Genomic DNA, 18,673 nt, shown 5'->3' with positions numbered 1-18,673 from the left:
CCAAGTACGAGTTGGTTTTATGCTAATTAAACCCGTAATGGCCAGCCTAGGTCAATGAACTTGGGAAAATGTAGGTAGGTGCATCTAGGTGTGAGGTCATTTGTTGGCATTAAATATGAAGTTTAATTAAATGTATGTCTGCATACACACATATGTATATTCAAAGAGTGGCAGCACTATAATCTGATATTCAGCATGGTTTTATGATGTGAGATGCATTCTACAAGGCAAAGTGACTGAAAGTCATGCTGATCAAGCTTTTGTTTAATTGACACCAGTTTATGCTTGGAGCACTGTAATTACACAGCTATGTCAATTAGCCTAGTTTATTACTTGTGGTTTAACATTATTAGATTTACATTGTAATCTCTCACGATCACTTGTCTCTGACTTAACTAGCGTATTGTCATTAAAATAAATTTTAGAATTATGTTGTCAGTATACTTAGTTATTATCCCATAAATAATATAAACAACTGGAAGAACTTGTGCCAGTTGGTAGAGTAAATGCTGTTATCATGATTCATTTTACAATGTCAAATTTTACACAGATTCTAAATACTGAAAATCCCATATGTCTTATAATTGTGTAAGATGTACAGAACTAGACGTAGTTCATCATGATAATCAGGGACACCTAGGTAAATGTTTTTGTAACAAAATTTGTGGTTGGCAGAATGATGAACCATTTGTAGGATATTTAAGTGTACTGTTAAAGTGTGAATTGTAAAATGTACGGTCACAGAATATCAGACCTTAAATCTCCTTGGCTTGTGAAAGGAGACTGCAATTAGATGTGTCTAGGATCACAGGAAATTACTTAAAGTATAATCAGGCTATCTGGGTTGATCTGATATTTCAGAGAGATAGTATTTTTGAGGCTCTGTTCAAAAACGTGTTCAAAATTACACGGCACAGAAGATTTCCCGTGCTTTTGTGGCCTTGCCAAGATGTTGTTGCCTTATCTGTAGTAATTATCTAGGCTGACTGAGTACTCCAGGTTACATATTTCTTCAAATTATAAGCTGTTTTATAATAACATAGAGAAATTTATTGGTCTTCTTTGAAATATCTTAAAAGCTAAGCCGAAGCATAGCCCAGCCCACATAGACCTAATAAAGACATTCAGACTTTAAACAGGCAGGGACATCTTCATTTTTACCAGGTATAGGTTTCTATTTCTGTTATAAAGAGATTCTCCTAGGGAAATGACTGGGCAACAATCAGGAAAAGTATCGTTCTTTTCCCTGAATTTTTAGAATAATTTGATAAGCAGCCAAATATGTGCAAGTACAGCTTTTGAATTTCTGTCAGTGATCGCTGCTCCGGCAGAGCCAGCCTCATGCCCCTTGCGGATTTGTTAGCATTATTTCAGGGTGTTAATTGATGCCAGGCCCAGTCTGTGAACCCAGCAAGCAAAGGCAATGCTGAAATCACAGATGAGCCAAGTTCCTAGAGTCTCTACTTAACGCTTGTATTCGGCCTTATTTTATAATTAATTATGAACATCTCCCTGACCCCCATGTCTTTGTTCCGCTCTAGAGGGCAAGATCTGTGGTTCATTCGTCTTTGGGTCCCCAGAGCTCTTAACCTTGCCCCTAGTGCAGATGGGGATTGAGGAAATGTTGAGACAGAAATCTGTGTCTAGAATTGTAAACCACCCCCTTCCGACGTGATCAGAGGGCTCCTGTGCTCACCATGGCTGAGGCAATGTCATGTGGATAGCTGTTCTACTCAATCTGAAGTAAAACAAAATACCCACAGCCTTACTTTTTTCAAAAAGTTAGCATTCACAATCACCAGGTACTTCAAACTGGAACAATAAAGCTATGGACACAGAGAAATTTTAGAAGGAAATCTTTCTCCCCAGCACTTGCTAAAGAAAACTGTCAGAATCTTCTCCTAAATCAACAGCCTCATCTCCCCACCATCTGATGTGGTCTGTCTGTGGGTTGACACGTGCAGAGGCCCCATTCCCCCTCAGTTCAGGGATTAGCTTTGCATGCGAAGAGGGTATTTCTTCTCTTGGGGCAGCCTCAGTGGAAGGTGACTTTTCAGAGTACAGGAAACAAATATACACGGTGGGAATTTTTCTAACGATGTGACTTCTAGGGCCTTTTCCCAAAGTTTATAAGGTGGGTGTGTACGCCTAAATTTCGAAGCCTCAGACGTGTCTTTGCGTGCTCAGTCTGACTTTATCGTGCTCAACCAACCAGTAAGAAAGCAAACATACTCTGTAGGAGCAACATCTTATTTCAGTAAGATAGGCTAATTACAGTGAATTAAAATCTTTATTTAATCTTCCTACAGTTATCCTTTTAATGTGTTCTGTAATTGCTAACCTTTAGTCTGTTAATCTCTGATTCATTAGTGGGCTTCTCAAGTGTTTATTAAGGAGCACGTGTAACATTCTGGTAATTACTAATAATCTTTGTTCATAGCACATTTACAAAGATCTCTGCGGGGAGTTTCATTCAGTTCATCACCACTTACTGTCAGAGTACAGTTTTTATTAGCAGTCTCCCACTCTTATAAAATACAGAATTTGGGGCTTTACAGAACAAAAGGAAATGTCTCTTCTGTCTTACGGCTAACAAACTCAAATATTAAGCCTGTGTGTTGCTGTCCCGTCAAAATCAAAGTGTCTAATGTCTGCTGTCCCATTTTACTGCTGAGGAGAAAGGTAAAGTGGGAATAAAGGACGAATCTTCCCAGGTTATACTATTTATTGGGGCCACACTGGAATCGTAACTGGTGGCTCCTAGTCTGTATCTCAATTCCCCAATGTGCCTCCCCTCCTTTAACACAAAGGTGTAATTTTTGTCATCTAGTGCATTATGGTAGCATAAACTCCACTCAGGAAAAAAGGTACCACATAGGGCTGTCTTTGGCGGTAAAGGTACCGTGCATCCCCACTCGAAACCAACCTAAACCTTCCTTTGTCCTCCTTGGTAGCTGATATCCCTTTAACGGGGACAAGTTCTGAGAGACAGCATATCAAATTAAAAGCCATAATAAGGGTAAATAATTGATGTGAATACTTTTCTGAGAGCAAGGTTGAATAGAGGAAGGGAAGAGAGAACACAAGAATACTATTGAACTGGAAAATGATCTGGACATGATGCTAGAAATCAACTCCACCTATCTCACTGCTTCACTTAGCTTTAGTGGCAGAGCCAAAGGGATGGCTTGGAACGGCTTTTGCCTCCCCTCCCAAATCTCCATCAGTTCCCTACCCTACCCTAAAGCACCACCAATAATCACGTGATCTAACCAACAAACAGAGTGTGTGCTATGCAAATATAGCTTCAGGACAAATCTCATCACCTACCCCAATCTGATTCTTTGCAACTCACTTGCTGCCCTTCATATAAGTATATAAGTTGTATGTACATATACACACATATATAGATGTATCTGTGTATGTGTGTATGTCCCGAAGCTTCCACTCCCCAGAATAGACTCTATCAGCCATCAGTAATTTTTAAGAAGATGATAGAAGTAAAATTACTTTGGAGATAAAAGAACTGCATGAATTTGAGGTTTGGGAAGTCTCAAACAACTTCATCTGCCAGCTTTTAAGGCAGCAAAGCCATTTTGTTTCTTACAGACGTATCCTCCTCCAGGCCGTATCTTAAGAGGGGCGCAGACAAGCTGAATGTCTTAAGTGGCCTAATTGTGCTGAGAATCAACAACAGACTAATTTAAAATTTAGTGTCACTGACTGGGCACACAATCAGGTCAGTGGGAAAAGCTTCAGTCTTGGTTCTTGACGAGTTCAGAGAAAAATATTTTAGTGAGTGAGAACATTCTTTGGCTTTCAAAAATATGCTTGTGCATTTGTTTGTGAACTCTGAGCAGCCCTTCTGGCCCTACTGGTTACCATAGTGTCTCGCTTCATGTCGACCTGAGGCAGGTGGTAGGGCTCTTCCTTCCCACTTGTAGGCGTGTGCAGTCCTATGTTCCCGGGCACCATGGCAGAGGGGATTGCTGGCTCCTGGGCAATGGAACGTAAGGTTTGAGCCACACTCACCCCCTTATGTTTCACCCTGACTAGATGTCAGGCACTGGATAGTTCTCAATTGTTACCCCATTGTCCAATTTGCCAGTTTGGCAGCAAGTTCCATTCTAATAAAAGAGGTTACTCAGATGGAGATTCCAGATGTGTCTAAGCTGCTTTATTACAACAAGGGAAAGGTCCAACCTTTTCTTCTAAATACAATCAGGAGTAGTATGGCTTTGCCTTTGTAATTTTACAAAAAGTTGTGTTACGTAACTGGAAAATTGTCTCCTCGAGCATAGAGAGCATTTGCTAGCACAGAATGCTGCTTGGAAAATGCCGACGTAAAGATTCAATCCAAGAGAGAAACCTTTTAAGTTGCTGAAATGTAGTGGAGAGGAAAAAGGAAATTGCTGTTTTACATGATTGACCAAAGTGCACTATAATTATATTGACTTGAAACAGATTCCTTAGAAGAGCTGATAACTCTGTGATCAGAATAAGTCGTGTGTATTGGAACTGAATGCTGCATGTACTTTCTCTGCAAAGTGTGGACACGCCAGATGTGAGATGCGCAGTAGAAGAGACAACTGTACCTGCCTTAGCCTCTCTCTTGGGGCCTCCGGCCACTTTAGCAGAGTAAGGAAAGGTGGGGAGGCTTTACCAAGCATGCCTATCCTTTGCCATCCCTGTACAAAACAGCTTCTAGACTCTCCTCATGTAATGTCATTTTGATGTTGCTGCGCCTGTTTGTAATTAACACAGCGTCGCTCATCAGACAGTCAGCTTCTAAATGGAACACTCCTCGAGAATTCCACTGACTGTCCTTTTTGCCCGTTCTAAAGTGTGTGGGTAAAGTTTAATCACGGATATTTAGCCCAAAGATATCCTTCCCGTTTTCTCTCTTCCCTCCAATATCTCTGCATAGTACTATTTTCTATCAGTCACAGTCCACCCGTAAATAGGAGATCATCTCCAATGAGAGTGACACTGGTGCTCCTTCAGTGCCAGTAAAACTGGCTGGCTGACATCTGATACTCCCAAGCACTATACCTAAACATTATTACTTGCATACGGTAATCATCTATTTGTGCACCTCCTTCACCTTACTACAAGCTTCTAAACGGCAGGATTATGTCTTATTTCTTTGTAAGCCCCCAAATAGTGGAGTACCTAATACACAGTAAGTGTTCAAGAACTCTTATTAACTGAATGAATAGCAGATTAGAAATATTATCTGTTGGATTCTGAAAAAAGAAAGAAATTGCAACAAGTGAGGAAAGTGCCTAGACTTCCAATAGCCAGATTAGATAACCAGTTAAGTGTGAAATGGCTGTACTCTGTATTCATCTCTGCATAAGCTGACGGAAGACCCGCCTTGGTGTTGCCGGAGCATGCAGACATTATAGACAAAGCTGACGTCTCTAACCCCAGCAGTAACAGAGGGGCTAAGGTCGGTTTTCTAAACATTGGGATTTTCTAGATATTCAGCTGAGGAGCAGAAAAAAGTCAAATGTCTATATTAGGCTTTGACTTTATCATGCAAATACTGTCCTCTAACCTGCTCAGGCCCGCACCCACCCTGAGCAGCTACATGCTGCCAGCCGAGTGCCAGAGCATCTGTCAGGAGGGAAAAGCCAAACAGGTTGCTATGGTGGGGATCTTTTCCCTGGCTTCTCTTGAAATGACGACCTTCCCTCACGGCCTTTGTTTCTCTCATTTCCCCACCTAGAATGCTTCCTTCTAGCTGACTTTTTTTGCCTCTCTGAATCCTATGAGAACCAGCTAAATCCCTTCTCCTTCCTGAAATCCTTGCGGACCCCCCGCAGAAAGCGGTAATTGCTCCCCCGATGAACACCTGGGCCACTTGGTACCGAAGCTGCTTGACATTTTGGATATTTTTTCTTGTATTGTTAATTATTTTTTCTCATTTGTTTATTTATTGTGCTTCTTGAGAGTGGAGATAATGCCCTGTGTTTTTGTAAAACTTGTAGCATCTTATTTCTTCTGGCAAATATTTTTAAAATACTTGGTAATTGGGGAGAAAACATCTAGAAAAGAATTTGATGGAGGAAATGAACTTAATGAAAATTATCACAGATATTATGAAAAAAATCTATGAGCATGTAATACTTTTATAATAGATAAAACTGTTTTAAATAATTTTCTTAAAAATTTTCTGAAATGGGGCCAGCCCAGTGGCGCAGCGGTTAAGTGCGCACATTCCGCTTTGGCGGCCCAGGGGTTCGCTGGTTCGGATCCTGTGTGCAGACATAGCACCGCTTGGTAAGCCATGCTGTGGTAGGCGTCCCACATATAAAGTAGAGGAAGATGGGCACGGATGTTAGCTCAGGGCCAGTCTTCCTCAGCAAAAAGAGGAGGATTGGCAGCAGATGTTAGCTCAGGGCTGATCTTCCTCAAAAAAAATAAGTAAATAAATAAATAAAAAATTTTTTTCTGAACCATTGAAGAGTCTTGGATTTCCTAACTAGACATAAGAAAATGTTTCATACTCAGCAATAAATATAGGTTGCAAATATGCAAATGCAGAGATGGAAATTTCTTTTTTCCACTGGAATCAAAGTCATAGTTTGGAAATCGCTATGTTCCAGAGCTGTTTGTTGTATAGACCTCCATATACTTCTCCCATTGTATGATTTTGTGTTTAGTATTGATTCATTTGTATCCAGGGTACCCAGTTATTTCATCTACATGCAGTAGTCCTGAAATACCGAACATGGTCTGTCTACCTGACCATCAAATCTCGTTCTTGATTCTCTATAAACCGCTTACTGAGTCTCTGGGCCAGTAGTTAGACACAGACCAAGTGCACCTCTGGATCCAGAACAGTTTAAATCAGCTAACTCTACTGGTCCATGATCTTCTGATAGGCTCCAGGCAATTTAAATGTAAGACATACAGTTCTTGTCCAGAAACTTACCTTCTAAAAATGATCCTGCTAAGTAAGGTGTGAGTTTGACAAGCAAAACCATTATGAAGATGAATATTTAGGACATTTTAAACTTTGGCATTAGTAGATCTGGAACTGTGGAATATTACTTGCTGGGTTGAAGAGGATCAAGAGGGAGTCATGTTGAAAGTATCATAAAAAAAGTTATTTAAAGAGAAAAAGGACCATCCAAGAAGCTCACTCCTTCATTCCATTTCCGTTGCCTTCATTCATATTCTGCGTTATGTTCTTCACCCAGGCTATCGATTACCCTCGTGGTTGCTCTGCCCTCCCTACTCCCATTCTAAGCCACCCAGTCAGGCAAGAAATATCTTTTTAGAGATTTGTCCATGCCAGGCACTCTGCTGGAAGGCTCAGCTCCCTCATCTTAGAGCAGATACTGTCCTGCACAGTCACCCTTGGCAACTTTCCTCTTTACAAAATCAAATGTAATCCAGCCTCACTTTCCAGTCTTATCATATGCTCATTCTGTTCATATTCCCAACTGCTTCAGTCAAAGCAAAATATTCACTCTTTTCTGTGATATATGTGTTAGTTTCCAGCATAACTCCCTAGGACCTAGAACTATAAAATATATCATTCTTAGAGGTAGAAATTGTGTTCCTATCGTAAATCCAACAATCTGAGAAAAGCATCTTAAAGTACACCGTATTAGAGGTGCTTTTGAAAAGTTCTTTTAAAAAATGCTTGGTAAAATTGTGGGGGGAAGAGCAGAAGAGAGAAGGGCCTTAACTCAGAATTAGTACAAGGAAGTTAAACACAAGGAGTAGGCAGGCTAAAGAAACCAGAAAATGGAGAACAGCGGGGAAATGAGAGTGCCGGTCATAAATCTCTAGAAACAAACCTCAGGGCAAAATACGAAATAAAAAGTTCAGACTCTCATACTGGAAACGCCCACATTTTGAAGGTTAGAGTTCTGAGATGCCCAAAAAGAATTTAGCTCTCTAAAATGGGACACATTTTTATTGAGAACCAACTATATGCAAAGCACTGTGCTTCTTTGAAGATCCAGGTAGCCTGAACTACCCCTAATGACAGACTCTGTTCCATCTCGAAGCAGCGATGGTAAAGCGTACAGCTAATACAGCACAGGCTCTTGTCTGCCAGAGGGAATCCCAAATCCACAATCAGGATCAAAGTTAGGCCATATCAGCTGCTGTATCGTTAACCTTTGTATTAAATTACCATCAAGAAGCACTAATTAAGATAAGAAATAGAGCTACATATTTCTTTCATATGCATCTTCAGATTTCTGAATTATACATTAAAACAATCTATGACATCTGTGTATGCTTTTCACAAAAGAAAAAAGCATAAATGCCTCAGGGTGCATCTGCCTGGCTAAGAAACAGATGAAAAAAACCTCTTTCTACAGTTTCTATTAAAGTACAAAGAAATATCGTAATTTTAAAGGCTACGAAAGAAGGTAAAGGTTATAGAAGGCAAACAAATCAATAAAATCTTTAGCAAGTACAAGAATATTTCAGATTAATCTGAAAAGGCTGAGTTTCCTAAGACTTTGAAAAATGAGAAAAGCCATTTGGCAAAATCCTTAACTGGGATTTTTTTTGTTTGTTTGATTTTGTTTCTAGGTTCCAGATTCAGAGATGTGCAACTGATCCAAACAGTTATAAAAGCCTAGGGGACAGCTTTCGGGTGATTTTCCGAACAGAAGGGTATGTATGTTTCTTCAAATATAGACTCTGTGTTGATATAGACGTTTTAATGTATTTCTACATAACATGTTTTCTCATTTTGAATGGCTTATTTTCCTAGTCTTATTAGGGAAAAAATATTTAAAAAGGTGCCGTTCTACTTTTTTGTGTTTTTTCCGATAGTATGATTAAAAACTAAATATGTATACAATGGAAACTACCACAAGAAGGATATTAATAATCAGTTTAATGACTACAGGACAATGTATAATTTGTGCCACTAAGACTTCTTAAAGTTTTCATAACTGAGGCTATCTGAATATAATAGTTCTTTATTTTGATGCTTTTATAATGCCCAAATGTGTTCCTTGTTTGTATAGTGGTTTATGAATATTCAATCAAAACAGATCTATGTCAAAAATTGATGCATCAAATTCATTATCCCAGGTATTAGATGATCAAAGGAATAGAATATTTCGGTTACATAGATAAAATTGTCTGTGACATATAGATTCAATTAGACTCTCTCCAGCATAATTTTCCAAAGGTTTCGATTTGCTTTTGGAAGCGATTTTCATAAAAGAATTGGTTGAAAATAATAATTATTCAAAACTGGTAACAGTAATAATAGTAACTAGTACATATTTAGCCTCTACTGTGTACTGGGAAATCTCATAACTGCGAGGCAGGTATTATTAGGCTCCATTCCAGTTGGACAGATGAAGAAACCAAGACTCAGAAAAGTTAGTAACTCTCACATATCTGATAAGTAGTGGAGCTGGGACTCAAATTCAGGGCTGCTTGACCCCAAAGCCCGTGTTCCTAACCTCTGTGGATCACTACCTCTGTTAGCAGATTATACTCTGGATACTATTCTGCTAACTGTTTATTTCAATTAAAATATATCATTGATATCTTTCCATGGCAGTATAGTCTTTTTAACAACAGCATAGTATTTTTTTCCCTACATGCTGCAATTTATTAAATTAATCCTTTTGATGGACCATTAGGTTGTTTCCAGATTTTCACTATAATAAACAACAGAGCAATAAATATTCTTGTACTATTTTTGCATTGTGTGCGTATATATATATATATTTCTATAAAATAAGCTCCTAGGTTTGTACTTACAGGATCAAATGATATGTACATTTTAAATCATAGGTGTTGCCAAATTATCTTCCAAAAAGTATGTACCAATTTTATGCCTTAGTATGTGAGAGTTCTCCTTTCTCCACACCTTTTCAAACACAGCCTTATCAAGCATTATTTGGTATATCTGTCACTCACATGCATCTGCTGTTTATAATCTCATAATTGAAAAGTAAAACTGTCTTAATAGTATGCCTTTGATTGTAACTGGCATTGAGCATGCTTTTATATCATTGTGTCATTTCTTTTATGAATTCCTTATTTGTGTGCATTGCCCATTTCTCTTAGATTTTTTTTTATTGATTTGTAGGAGCTCAGTATGTATTATAGGTATTAATCCTTTGACTATTACATAGGTTGCAAATATTTTTCCCAACTTGTCATTTGTCTTGCAACCTTCAGAATTTTATGATTTTTGAAGATTGTGATTTGATGATTATGTCTATCTTTTCCCTTTTGATATCTACCCTTGATGTCACATTAAAAAAGAAAGACATGCTCTAACTCCAAGATTATAAACATTTTCTTCTAGCACTTTTTACATTTAAATCTTTAATCCATCTGATAATTTTTTTAATGTGCAGTGTGGTATATAGGAATTAACTTTCTTTTTCAAATGGTTAGTCAGTTTTCCAAACACCACTTGTTGAAAAATCCATCCTTTACTCACTAATTGGAAATGCTAGCTTTTGTATATATCAAACTTCTGCATACACATCATCTAAATTTTCCATTCTGTTCCTCCATTTCCTATTCTGTTTCATTAATTCATCTATGCCAGTATCATACTGTTTTAATTATTTTATCTTTAGAGTATTTGGGGAATATGTAAAAATAGGCCCTGCAGTATAAAGTCTAAACTCCTTATCATGGTTTACAGAGCCCTTCCCAGCATGGCCCTCTCTTCTTCTCCAGGCTCATTCCCCATACACACATCTGCTCTAGGAATAGCAAATGTTTGCAGTTTGCTGATCTCTCACACCCTCATGGCTTTGCATGCTAGTCCCTATTCCTGGAGGACTCAACCTCCTATTCCACCCAAGAAACTACCCATCTTCATTCCAGGGTGCCCTCAACTTTCACCCTCCCTGACCATCTTTTCTCTACCACGTGCTTTCTTTCCCAGTCTTTCTTTCTTTACATACGTGTGCTATATAAAATATAGCATGCAGGGGCTGGCCCGGTGGCGCAGCGGTTAAGTTCGCACGTTCCGCTTCTCGGCGGCCCGGGGTTTGCCGGTTCGGATCCCGGGTGCGGACATGGCACTGCTTGGCAGCCATGCTGTGGCAGGCGTCCCACGTATAAACTAGAGGAAGATGGGCACGGATGTTAGCTCAGAGCCAGGCTTCCTCAGCAAAAAGAGGAGGACTGGCAGTAGTTAGCTGAGGGCTAATCTTCCTCCAAAAAAACAAAACAAACAAACAAACAAACAAACAAAAATATAGCATGCAGCACCCTGAGTTACTGTGCTCATTTTCTGTCCGTCTCCTCTCTCCCACCCCAAGTGTATATTTTCCTAAGGGCCACGTTGCTTTTAGCTCTGTATTCCCAATACTGGGTTTGGCTCCGAGTAGAGATACACAGTAAATGCATGCTGAACAAATGAATGAAAGTCATCTCAGCGACATCGTAATGATGCAAAATGAAACAGAGATGGTAATTCTTGCTATAGACCACCCCCTCTAAACTTGTGATGATGATCACGATGTCTGATTAAATATTTTGAGGTTGCCTAGTGACATAGGATCAACAAATTCTTGCTATTACTCTGGAGATGTGATACCTAAGTGCTATACATTGATAATATACCTGCATTTACGACAGCTGGGATCAAAATCATGTTCCTTTTTTCAAAATTTATATAAAGTTAAAGACATCATAGTGTATTTTAGAGTTAATAAAAGTGTCCTTTTCCAGTAAAACAGTAGTGTCAGCATTGCCAAGTTCTGTAAGCTGTAACAGATACCTCTGAATTGGATGTGGGAGTTCCTTAGCCGGGCTCTTCATTTCATGTGTGTTTTAGGAAGAATTTGATGTTTCTGCTTTGATATCAAGTAATATAACAAACATACAGTATGTGTGGTCCTTGCATAGTAAAATTGGCCTTTTGCTAGACTGTATGTATAATTGCTTCTAGAGCAAATTGACATTCTTTCTGTAATGCCTTTAGATCTGGACATGTTGTTAGCCAAAAGCCAGAGAGCTCTAGTCTTAGAGAAGGAAATATTTGTAAAAATACAAAAGAAAAGACTGCCTGTTATTTTTGATACAGAACAAGAGCATTGCACAGCCTTAGGTTAAAAAAAAGAAGAAAGGAAACCTTTTAACACATGCTGTGTTGAATCTTTTTTTCCTAGTAAAAGCAGTTCCTTTTGATTTTCTTATTTAGCTTTTAGAATACACTCTGCTTTCAAAAATGTTTTTCTCGTTCGGGGGCATAGAGGCCAGCTTGGTCTGTGGCCTCTGGGAAGATAGCTCTAGTCAATTTAACTGTTAGCATAATTAGAATTCATCTCTGCTGGGTTTTCCCATCTCTTCTAGTTAAAGGTTTTAAAAGCTAGTCCTTTTCTGTTGTTAAAACATTAAAGTCCGTTAATACACTTAGAATGTGCGCAGATCTCCCATTTCCCGGCTCTGAGAGAGTGAAGTGGTACTCATCACCAGTCTGAAGAGACGCGATTCCCCACCTCCCTGCCCAGAATTCACATTTCCAAGCGATAATAGCTCAATCGCATGGGTCCAGATCCCTTTACTGTTTCTAAGATTCTTTTTCTTCTTAAAAGCATAGATACGTTGTGCTTTTATTAAAGACAGTTTTTCAACCCAGCTTTACAGAGGTGAAATTAAGTTAAAAAAAAAAAAAAGAAAAGGCCTTCCAAATTCTAAGGATTTCTATTGTATGGAGTTATCCTATTTAGTTAGCTTTTTACCAGAGAAGCCATCACTGTTTTCTTTAACGGAGAAGAGAGAAAACAGAGGGAAGAAATTTGTCGCTGTTGAGAGTCCCTCCATCGTTTTTCCATTACACGATATCACCTTTCACTAAACACCAAATTTTGTTATTTATTGAATGAAAAGAAGACAATGTGGAAGTAGTGGCTATAAACCCTTAATTTTAAAATAGCTGTTCTAAAACCGTTGGTATTCCTACCCTCAAATCACACAGCAATTTAAAGCAGCTTTTATCTCATCCTTCAAGTACAGTATGAAAGCTCTAAGAGACCCGTGTATGTTCAGTCAACCAAATCTTGTCAATTCTGAGGCAGCACCACAAACCTCTGACAACTCAAGACTCTTAATCCAGACGTTGCCCCATCCCTTGCAGACAACTTTGTATCTGTGATAAGTTCATGGTTTTCCGTCAGTCGGCTTTCATTCTGCATGTTTCTTAGTTTTCTTATGAGAAAAATTCTTGGGCATTGGTTTGCCCAAGGCAAATAACTAGGAAACAACTAGGTCAGATTAAACTTAGTTTCAAATGAGAAACATGTTGATTGCTGGTGCCTTCAGAAATATGGTATTCTTCAGAAAGTATTACTGTAGAAAATATGTGGTTGCATTTGGGGGGCATTTGAACTGTGTTTTGTTTTGTGATTTGTTTTCTGTAACCACTGATGCTGCCCCAAGTATCATCTTACAATCAGACCACTTGGTGATTATAATATTTTCTAGTTAAATGACATTTAAGGCCTCGTTTTATGAGCTCCAGCATAATTGGCTAATTTGGTAAACTCCAGATGTGTGAGATAATGTGCCACTCGTTTAAGTGCCTTTCAGACGGCATAAATGGCACAGCCCCAGGGGGTATAATCGCTCCCTCTTGTTTTCATTAAGAAGGGGAATGAGTGGCTTGTGACACAGACAAAGGAAGTAGGGCGTCTACAACTCAAAAGCAACAACAACCCAGTAAGATTTGGACATTTTCTTTTTACACGTGAAGTTACTCCAAGATCTTTGGCTTAATTTGGTGTCTTAGTGGGTCTACTTTTTGAAAAGTGGTTTACATAATCTAACATGAAAAGACCTCTGGAAAGAGAAAGACTTGCCCCTATAGAAAACCCCAGAGTATAGCAGTCTCTGGAAACTGTCCCTCACTCTCACGTGGAAGTGAGGGGCAGCATTGTGTTTGAAGAGACAATGGAGAAGCTAATTCTTCCCACAGTCAGGAATCTTAGTTATCTGAGCAATCAGCATCCTCACCACCTGAACTCAAGTTCCGACTTCACAAGGCCCTGTAGTTGCTGCTGCTTTTTCTCTTCTCTCGACCCCCTTAATAATCCAGCAGAAACCAACTCATCCACCCGGGATTGCCAAGCTGGAGTGGGGCAGGTGGTTCTTGGCATCACTGTTCCCTGGATCCTGGGGCTGGTCGCCTTTATCTGACTGTCAGTCCAGTGGAGTTCACATACAGCTGAGTCGTGGTTCACTGTGGACTCACTGCCATTACCCAATGCAGAGTTTTCACTCAGATTAATTACAGACTGTACCCCAGAGCCCTAAGCAGATAATCCACAGTGCAAGTCACTTGTGTGTTGATCACTGGGTATTGACTGGGTTTGCAAGCCTGGTTTGCCCAAGTGAATTCATTCTTTGGCGGGTGCCAGATATGCACCATGACTTCTCATGCCTTGATACCTTCTCTCCTTTCCTTTTTATTTTACCAAAGAGGCCCTTCCTAGTACCCACTGGACCTCCCTTGAGTGCTCCCTTGTTTTGTTTTGTTTCCATCTTTATTGAGATATAATTGACATATAACATTGTGTAAGCTGAAGATGTATGACGTGATGATTTGATACACATATATATTGAGAAATGATTACCACAATAAGGTTAGTTAAACACCTCCATCACCTCACATAATTACCATTTTTTTGTGTATAGTGAGAACATTTAAGATCTACTCTCCTAACACCTTTCAAGTATATGATACAGTATTGTTAACTCTAGTCACCATGCTGTCCCTTACATCCCTGCTCCTTTGTTTTCATGCGATGAGGAGAGGGGAAGGAGAAAATCCCAGCTGCTCTTGCTTCCACACTACAGAGGTGCAGCCCTGGCCTGCCCAGGGTTCTTAATGATGACAAAGGTGTCCTCTTTAGCTAGGACAAAAAGAGAAACCAGAAAAAAAAATAACACAGCAGGTGGGGGTTTGGAGAATAAACTATGGCAGATCTATCTGGCAGGTGTTACCAATGGTGGACCCACATCCAGAATATGGCACCCAGTAGACTGAAGTTGTTTTCTTCTTCCAAGTCTTCTCCTGTTTTGGAAAGAAAGAAAAGAGATGATCTCAATTCAGGCATGGGCCTACTATTATTCTTCTTGAATGATCTGTGTTCTTTTTAAAAATGGTTTATCTTGCTTTAGTACAGCATACTCACAAATTTTCAGTAATAAAATATATGTCATCACTTTTCACAAAAAGCTTATGCTATGTTGCTAACAAACTTTAAACTCTGATTATTTAGCAAGTCAAGGTTGAAAATGAAAGGATGAAGGGTAAAGAGAAAGAATACTGAAGAAGAATCAACAGTAGCTTATTTCAATATTAAAAAAAAAAACAGGTAATTGAGCCATGAATACATTATTTGGCATTTCTGTTTTACCAGATTATTTTTACACCACTGCTAAGGCGAATAGTTGTTAATTTAAGCTGTATTCAGTTGTAAAGTAGTCTTTACAATCAGGGAGTGGATAATGAATTTTCATAGTGCTCAGATAGCAGCATCCTAAGTGCTTGATGTCCCAGAGTTCTGTTTCCTTTTCTAAATCAGAGGTCTTTTGTTCTGCCCACAGAGTGACCTTTAGAATGGTTTCAGCTCCTCGATCTCCCTCCTGTCATCACCACAGATTGCTAGCTGACAGTCACAGTCCAGCTCCCCCAGCCTCTCACTAACGATGCTTTCTGACTTACTGACTGGCCTTTGGCAAGGATTTAACTGTTGCCAAAGAGTAAGTGAAAACGTTTGCAGTGATGTCAGCCCGTCAGCAAGGCCTGATTAAGAGACCAAACACAGCCTCTCTCAGCATGCAGTGCTGACAAGAAGGAAAGGAGGACCAGTTGTTTGGGTGGAAGTAATTGTCTTTTGGGAAGGTTGGTGTCTCAATCCAGAGCCTGACCAGATATTCCTATGTTTTATAGAGTGTTAATGGGAGCTGAGGGGATTCCGTAGTCAATGGGAGACGTCCCATTGGAAATATTTTTAAGTCTTTATTTTAACTTATTCTGGATTTCTGATGGGCTAGAAGCATAGTCACCTTGGGGAAAAAAATATGTCTTTACCAAAAACAAAATCCTTTTTCTAGTGGTTATTAAACTGAACATTTTCATATAAGAATGACAAAGAAAATCTCCTAGAAATTCTTCTACCTCTGTCTGATTCTCTTATTGTAGAAAATAACTTAGATGTGATTTGATGTAGACAAAGTTAAAGAAGTTAATATTTTTACCTTCATCATTGATTTCATCTGGTGTCTCTGATTTTGTGGAATTACATCATTCAATATACTATCTTTTTGGTAGGAAGTCTTTTGTCCCTGGCTATATGCAAATTTGATCTCATTTTATTTTCCTTGGGAAGAAAAAGATCACATAAGAAATTTATAAGCATTGGCGAGATACGTACAGATGTGCACACATACACACATACATGTATTTAAACTCTAATTAGATTGCTTATAGTTTAGATTGCTCTATTTTCTCTGTAAATCCCATGAGTCAAATGCCATTGGAGAATCCATGTGTGTTAATTATGATCAGCTTCCACCCAATTCCTGCTTAGGAATCCGTTTAGTCACCTAATTACGTTGCTCTTAACATCGGTCTATAACTTTTTTGTCTGGTCTCATGACTTCAGATTTGCCTTTCCTCCAGGTCCTTCAGGTAGTTTGAAACTGGAGGAAAGGAGAAAATTCAGACACTATTTCTATAACAGTGATTATATTCTAAACTGTCGTAACCATTTTGGCCCTTTACCATTTGTGAATTGTGTCCACATGTATTACCTCACTTCTTGCTCACAGGAATGCTGACAGGTAGGAAGGTGGGGAGGATGATCTCTAGTTTTCTGGACAGGAAACTGATAGAATGTTAAGGGACCTGCCCATCATCCCACAGCTGGTATTTGTTGGGGTGGAGATTCGTCCAAGGTCTTCCGAATCCTGTATCACGCTCCCTACTCTGTCAATAACAGTAGTGGTACTAGTAATAATAGAAGCAACACCTCAGACTTACACTGTTCCCGTTATGGGTTCAGAGCATTGTCACATGTCTCATCTCGCTTGGCTGAACAACACCTGGGGAAGGTAGAGAAGAGACAGTGTAGTTGGTTACATTCTGCAAATCAGAAAACTTCAACAGAAAGGAGTTTAATGAGATTCCCAGAACAATAGATTGGATCCCAAGATCAGCACTCAAAGAATACAAAGATCTAATTTTTTTTTTTAAGTGACATCTTGGACAAATTAAATTGGACTATAAATGTACTCTGAAGTGTGGCACCATCATCCCGTGAGACCAAGATAGAGGCACATGATCCTTAGGACAGAGCCCTCTCCAAAGGGAAGTTACAGGGTGCAGTTTAAGGTTAAGGCTTAGTGCATGAGCTTAACTCAGTTATTTGACCTGTCAGTGCCTTTGGCTAACTCAACTTGAGTATTGGGTAATAACCAGGAAAACCTCATGAAACACGAGATAAGGCATTTAACCAAAGTTCCTTGGATGAATTGTGAGAAGGGGTGAAAATCATCATATGATTGCATTATATGTTGAAATATGTGGTCACCAAAACCTAGAACAGATGCCGGCCCTATGCAGTGGCCTCGTTCTCCTGCTGATAAACACTGTGTTCATAGTTCTCCTTGTCTGCCCACAGAGAACTCATAGGAAAACAAAGCCCTGGGTACCAGGAAATCTAATGTAGACAGTCTCAGCGGTAACAAAAAATGAGATAGTGTGAGATGAGCTTTGGAAACTCTTAAAGAGAGTTTGTAAGTTTGTGTTAGACGAATGAATTTTTTTTTATTTCTTTACATAAAGCCCTTCCTAAATTAGAAGAATCAAGACCCAAAATGAGAGAAAAGGACACACTCTGGTGTCATTACCATTTTGTATCCTGTAAGTTTTCAGTGAACAAGTCAAAGCATTTCAAAAGTCAAATAATGAAATTCCCAGAAGTTGGCACTGTTTATAAAAGAAGCAAAATTAAAAGGATGTTGCAATGTAATCCATTAAGCGATAGGACATGCCAGTAACTACAGATCTGACTTCATGTGTAAAATAAAATATGTGTTAATAACAGAAATGTTTCTTAACCTCTTGTTCACTCCTTAATCCCCATAATCTGGCTTCTGTCTATACCCATGTTTGCAAACTGCTCTCTCAGAAGCCACCACAAACCTCCCATCCTTTTCCATAGAATCTGAGACATTGAAGATTGTAAGATGTGCCTTTATTTTATATACCGTTAGAAAGAAAAAATGCTGACAATTAAACTCCTTGGAATGGTTTAACAATAGATATGGGTGTTCAGGGAGAAGGAGAAATTTTGAATGACATTCTAGTTTGGGGCATGGATGACTGGTGATGGCCAAATTATATCACTTGCACATTCAGAAATTTTTCATGATTTCCCATTGATCCCTGTGGTAAACCACCACCAAGATGGCCCCAAGTATCTCTGCCTCCTTGTATTTATGCCTTTATATAATCCCCTCCTTTGAAATGGACTAGGCTTGCTGACTCTCTTCCAATGAAGAGAATATGGCAGAAGTGATAAGATGTTATTTTTGAGATTAGTATATCAAAGACTGGCTTCCATCTTGGTGGCCTTTTCTTAATCTCCTTGCTCTTTTGGTTTCTTGCTTCTCCATTGATTTGAAGTAAGGTGCCCTACAG

At 39.1% G+C, this 18,673-nt stretch overlaps 1 protein-coding gene and 1 long non-coding RNA gene across 6 annotated transcripts in view; one reads left to right on the top strand and one right to left on the bottom strand.

The window, feature by feature from the left end:
* The window catches only part of SLC25A21 (solute carrier family 25 member 21), a 439,143-nt gene that overhangs the window by 307,687 nt on the left and 112,783 nt on the right, over nt 1–18,673 (top strand). For all 5 annotated transcript variants that reach the window (XM_014853089.3, XM_070504264.1, XM_070504262.1 and 2 more), the window contains one exon: nt 8,563–8,646. In XM_014853089.3, the coding sequence (XP_014708575.1) occupies nt 8,563–8,646 (84 nt within the window). The remainder of the gene's footprint in view (nt 1–8,562; nt 8,647–18,673) is intronic.
* LOC139046371 (uncharacterized) lies at nt 14,355–17,078 on the bottom strand. Its single transcript, XR_011506347.1, has 3 exons — nt 17,012–17,078; nt 16,228–16,349; nt 14,355–15,037 (listed from the first exon to the last, which is right to left on the bottom strand). It is a non-coding gene; the product is annotated as an uncharacterized lncRNA (long non-coding RNA).

The sequence above is a fragment of the Equus asinus genome, chromosome 2 (genome assembly GCF_041296235.1).
Source record: "Equus asinus isolate D_3611 breed Donkey chromosome 2, EquAss-T2T_v2, whole genome shotgun sequence".
Taxonomy (NCBI): Eukaryota; Metazoa; Chordata; class Mammalia; order Perissodactyla; family Equidae; genus Equus; species Equus asinus.
This window is presented reverse-complemented; position numbering and strand designations above follow the sequence as displayed.